General features: G+C 45.7%; 1 protein-coding gene across 2 annotated transcripts in view; it reads left to right on the top strand.

Annotated features, from left to right (window-relative positions):
• The window catches only part of COL15A1 (collagen type XV alpha 1 chain), a 109,314-nt gene extending 106,545 nt beyond the window's left edge, over nt 1-2,769 (top strand). For both annotated transcript variants that reach the window (XM_058523629.1, XM_058523630.1), the window contains 2 exons: nt 509-624; nt 1,683-2,769. In XM_058523629.1, coding sequence (XP_058379612.1) covers nt 509-624; nt 1,683-1,896 — 330 coding nt within the window. In that variant the 3' untranslated portion in view covers nt 1,897-2,769. The remainder of the gene's footprint in view (nt 1-508; nt 625-1,682) is intronic.
• Nucleotides 2,770-6,000: the final 3,231 nt, after the last annotated feature.

The following is a 6,000-nucleotide window of genomic DNA, read 5'->3' on the forward strand; positions in this document are numbered from 1 at the left end:
AGTGAAATAAGCCAGAGAGAGAAAGACAAACACCACATGATTTCACTCATATGTGAAATATAAACCAACAGTCGGACAGAGAGAACTGTATGGTGGTTACCAGGGGCAAGGGGGGTGAGGGGTGGGCACAAGGGGTGAAGGGAGGCATTTATATGGTGACTGACAAACAATAATGTACAACCAAAATTTCACAATGTTATAAACTAACACATCAATAAAAAATAAATAAATAAAAACTTGAAACACACTTTTCATGGGGAAGAGCCTTGATACACATATAATAAGAGAAATTACCTCAAGAAATAAGACAGTAAAGCCAAAACAGTTCAAGGATGGATAATAAATCAAACCACACACATTTCCTGAGTTTCCACTCCATCCCAGCTCTGGGATTAGGGTTGAGGGCTTCAGTGTGAGGTGGCGTTTGTGCCTTGAAGAATGAATAAATAGCTAGTCCATTTGCAGGCTGATGGTATAATGATTCTAATGTGGTATTTTGTCTCCATAGGGCCAAGTACTTTTTAATAATTGGGACTCAATTTTTTCTGGCCACGGAGGTCAGTTCAATACACATGTTCCAATATACTCCTTTGATGGCCGAGACGTAATGACAGATCCTTCTTGGTGAGTAGGGGTGGAAGCCCTCCAAGCATATGGTATGATAGACAGTTTTAGGAGATATTCTAACAATGGATTGCCTTTATCAGCTGCCCCTCCAGGATGCTGCCAGCATAAAGCCTCAATGAGGCAGCCGAGGGCCATGGAGAGAGCCCTGGCCTCAGAGCCAGGAGACCTGAGTCCAGTACCTTAATCTGGGACCTTGGGCAAGGCACTTCCACTCTCTGAGCCTCAGCTGCCTCACCTGTCAAATGGGCAAGATAATCATATCTATACCATAGGATTGTTGTGAGTGTAAAATGATAAGCGGGAGAAGATCTAGCATGCAGTGGGCACTTAAGAAGTGTTGTGAGTGTAAAATGATAAGTGGGAGAACGTCTAGCATGCAGTAGGCACTTAATAAGTGGTAAGTAATGCTATTCTTGGTGATCCTTTATCCCTATGCTGTGAGTTGCACTCTAATTCTTTGAAAACTACGTATGCTCCTGAGAATAGAACAACTCAGCAAACCTTTCCTCAGTGTCTACTCTCTGCCAGGCCTGGAGGGCACAGGAAAAAACCTACATGGCCCCTACCCTTACAAGGCGTACAGTCTACGGGGGAGGACGGACACAGACTAGCTACGATTCTAGACAGGATATTGTAAAATGGAGAAACAGATAAGATGATAGGAGCACAGAGGAAATATTCATCCTCAGTTGGGGGTGAGAATCAAGAAGGCTTTCTGTAAGAGGAGGCATTCAGTGGACCTCGAAGGATGAGAAGGAATCACTGGGTTGAAAATGAAAGAGAGGCCACTCCAGATGGAGGGACCTCATGAACAAAGGTTCAGATTCATGAAAGGAGGGAGTATGATTTGAGAACAAGTACAAGTTGGATATAGTTGGAATATAGTGCGTTCAGCTAGGTGGAAAGAGCCGTCAGGATGGAGAGGTGGCGTGGGGTCAGGCCATGGAGGGTTCAGGAGTTTGACTTGATTCACTAGACTTATGCCAGTTTGGTCACTGAGATATGCCACAAAGAAACATCGTTTCAAAAAGTAACATGACAAAATTCCTTTTTAGGCCCCAGAAGGTCGTTTGGCACGGCTCCAGCACCCATGGAGTGCGTCTAGTGGATAAGTACTGTGAAGCGTGGCGAACCGCGGACATGGCAGTCACGGGGCTGGCCTCCCCACTGAGCACGGGGAAGATTCTGGACCAGAAAGCATATAGCTGTGCTAATAGGCTAATTGTTCTGTGTATTGAAAACAGTTTCATGACAGACGCTAGGAAGTAGTGACCTTCCGATGATTCTGAAAGAGTTTTCCAATTTTTCTGATGTGGAGAGTTGACACTGAAATCTAAAATGTTTAAATGTTGTAAATATTAGTTTTTTATTACACATTCGTCACAACAGCAACCAAAGAAAACATACCTCAATACACTCAAAACTGAAGGCATAAAGGACTCAGATCAAAGATAAAATCTGATCCATATATTGGTGCTAGATTCTGCAGGAAACCCCGGCAGTGTGAACACATCCAAGCATGGGTAAGAGCGATTTGGAAAGAAAGGCCTTGGCGTTCCGCCCACTGCATCCTTCAGAAAGTAATTTCCTCCTTTTAACCAGTTGAGTGTAAGACGTCCTTCATGTTTTCATGCAAAGTCTCAGTTTAGAAGTGTTACCCCTTTCTAAGTTATGTGCAGACCGACTGCTTTATTCTTTAATATACATCCATCATTTGCAACTGCCGTTCATACAGAGAAACAAAACTGCTCAAATGATCCTATTTGTATTTTCTGATATTACCATACTTTGATTTTTTTCCTAAAATATTATTGCCATCATGCTTTAGGAGTTTTATATTTTTATACAATCATATTTTAGTATGGCATCTGTTTATATAACTTTGACTTGCTGGAAAAGTTTAAACTCCAAATTATCTGAAACTAGAAAAGAAATAGCACATAATTACCACTTTTCCCTTGGCGGCCCTTCCAGCCAACCCCCACCCCGGATTTTATGACTTCCATTTGGCAACTCTTGAATTATCGCTGCGATTAAACGAGCAGGTTCATGAGGATGAATTTTCTAAGACACATATATCTTCAGGCTGTATACTTTGATTCTTTTTCCATGTAAGTGAACATAAAAACATCTTTTCCAGGCGCTTTCTTCTGTTTGACTTTTTTCCCCTAGTTCCTTTATTCTCCACTGCTGATGTGGAAGTGGCCCTGGGGCAGGTTTGCTGACCCTGTCACTGCTACTTGTGTAGCCCTCAGGAGAAGATCAGAGAACAGGAAGATTTTCCCATCATGCTCGTCTGCTCCTGCCTGTGGTCCCCCACTTGGTGGGGGCAGCATGGGGTGGGCAGAAGAACCCAGTGTGGGAGACAGGATGAACTCTGTCTCAGTACATGACTTTGGACAAGTCTGCCTTTTTCTCTCGAGGACGTTGGGATAAAATAAGCATAATATCAGCTCCCAGTTAATAACATCAGACTTTTTGTAAATCGCATTTACCTTTCCTCATACCCTGCAAGGTAGGTATTTTTATCTCCACTTTACAAATGAAAAAAAAAAAAAGTTGAAGCTCAAGGAGTCACTTGTTCCAGGTCACACAGCTGGGGAGAGGTGGGGCTGGTTTCAGACTCAGGGTCAGTGTTGCTCCAGTGCCCAGGATCTTTTCAAGGAACCACTGCACAGGGCTGCCTATCTGCTCCCTCCCAGCTCCGAGTCTTGACTCTCTGGCTCTTGGCTTGACCCTGCAGGAGAAACAGAATCACCAGGCAAGGGGCATGCCGGGATATTTCCTCCCATTCAGCTGGCCTGGCCCAGAAACTCGGCAAAGTGAATCCACCCTAATAGTCCCCGAGGTAGGAAGGAAATTGAGGACAAAAAAAAAGCAGACAGCCCGAACCTCCACTTAGGGGCTACCTCAATGGAACAGCGGTGAGAATCTTTCTAATGAGTCATGGAATGAAAACAGTGATAGGTTGGAACGCCCCAGAGGTGGAGTGTTGAGAACCAGCCCACCCCCCTAGTGACTGGGGGGAGGGGTACCTGGCCTGGACAGGAACTGAGGAAAGAGGGAGCAGAAGGCTCCTGAGGTCATGAAGTGAAGAGGCCATCTGTTTTAGTCAGAGCCCACCTTGGCCCTGGGTCACAGAAGGGGCAGGGTGGGATGGGGGTTCAGGGAGAGCCAAAAGGAGGAGAGACTCCTTCGCTAAACCCAAGAAGGAGGGTTGAGGCTCATGCCCTGGCTTCTCGGTCCTCATTGTGTACTGGAGGAGGCCATAACCAGCCGGCCCTCCCAGAAGAGGCCCTGAATCAACCCCAGCCCCATTCAGACTCTGAAAATGACGGTCAAAATCTTGGGCCTGGCATTCAAGACCCTTCACTGAACATCAGTTTTCCTGTCACTTGCCAAAAGTCATCAGCCTGGTGTCCTCATGGTTGCTTAAGCGAGCCACGTAGGCCCCTCTGCCAGGCTGTTGTTCACGCCCTGCCCCATCTCGAGGAAGCTTTAACCACTCTAGGTCTAGCCTGGTCCTCTTGCCAGTAGCCAATGCAGATGCTGCTTCATCTGTGACATCCTCCATTCCCCTGAACCTGCCTACCTTTTGTCATGATTCCTCCTCTGAACACCTGGTGTGTTTAACACTTGGATCTTGTCACACAGTTGGAACACAATGGCTGAGAAGTCTCCAAGCCTTCACTCTACTCCTATGTCTGGAAGTCCTGAATGTACCTTAAGGCTGAGAAGCAGACTAATGCTCGCAGGGAGCGTTAATAAGAGAGGGAAGGTATTCTACAAGTAGTTAATCTTTACAGTGTTAGAGGTCTTTGAATACTTGCTCTGAGTCCATATTAAAGACCCTCAAGGTCTGAAGCCTGTAGCAGCCAAGGTCCCCTGTCTAGAAGCAGAACCAGAAGGACAGAAGTGGCTGTCCCATATCAACCCATATTAAGTGGCCAGGCCCCATGAGGAAGCAGACTTTGAAAGGCACAAAGGAGCAAAGGGATTGAGAAGGTATGGGAAGTGGGGGAGACAGAGCATGAAGGAGAAGGTCCAGGGGAATGCTTTCTGCCAACCTGGATGTGGCCACATGCTGATGCCTGAAGAAGAACTGAAAACAAGGAGAATGGATCACAAGAGCCACCCTCAGATTCCCTGCCCCCTCTGGACTTTATATGGCTTGTACTGTGTTGCTTGGACCTGTAGGCAGTACAAGTAGGAGACAGCATGGAATTCAAGGAACTGTCAGCAATCCAGTACAGTTAAATATTAGTCAATAAAGGAAACACAAGTCAAATTCATAAGCTGAAAAAAAAAAGGAATGTATTGTCTCATGAAACCAGGAAAGACAGGGAATGCAAGAGGCTCAAGCAACATAGTCACTTAGTCTCTTTCTCTCTCTCTCTCCCTCTGTGTGTGTGTGTGTATGTGTGTGTTTTGTGAGTGTCTGTCTGTCTTGCTTCTGCTTTTCTCTGTATACTACTTCCTTCCCTCCAATGGAGGAGTTGTTTGCAGACAGCTCCAGGCTTACATTATTCCACCACCCCTGAGAGTGCCCACAGAGGAAAGGAAGACTTTCTCTCCTCTCTGGGATTATATTAATTCCTGGAAATGACTCTGATTGGTCCCACTTGTGTTGTGTGCCCATGACTGTGATTGGCAGCCCCACCTGAGATGAGTTGTACAGAAGGAACAATGCCTTCACCCAAAATGCTAGGTTTGCAATGACCAGAAAATGGGGGCTCAGGAGGTTCAGAACACCAAAAAAAAAAAAAAAAAGAATCCACCACACACAGCAGCAGGGAAGGCTGAGTGTGGAGGATGTGGTGGTGGATGACAGACAGAAGTGAGATCACACCAACCTTGAATTCTAGGATAAGGCATTTGGACTTTATCCTGCAACTGGTGGGGCACCTTGGGAAGATTTTAAAAGATGAGAGAGGGGATCAGCTCTGTGTTTGAGAAAGACCAAGCAGGTCTTTTGTTTATTCATTCATCCATTCAGAAATATTTCTTGAATAATGCCTTTGTACCCAGGACCATGTTTGGATTTGGAGATACAGAGATAAATGATGCTCCCACTTTTCGAATCCACCAAGCCCATGCTAATGCCATGGACCATTTCAAATCTCATATATCTCCTCCTCCCCCAACTCCTCGGAGACCTTACCAGTTGAGGCAAGTATATGTGTATAATCCCTGCCTACTTAGCTGCTGAAGTACCTGTCTGGTTATTCCTTGAGCTCCTGGTTCACCAAGACACCACTGAGACTCCTCAAAGCTCTTTGATCGGCACTGGCTGATCTTCCCCTTTGCCTTCCACCTTGAACTCCAACTTACAGGGCAGTCGAGTGTAGACAGGTCTTTGTCTGGGTTTGAATT

Source organism: Diceros bicornis, chromosome 28 (assembly GCF_020826845.1).
Source record: "Diceros bicornis minor isolate mBicDic1 chromosome 28, mDicBic1.mat.cur, whole genome shotgun sequence".
Classification (NCBI taxonomy): Eukaryota; Metazoa; Chordata; class Mammalia; order Perissodactyla; family Rhinocerotidae; genus Diceros; species Diceros bicornis.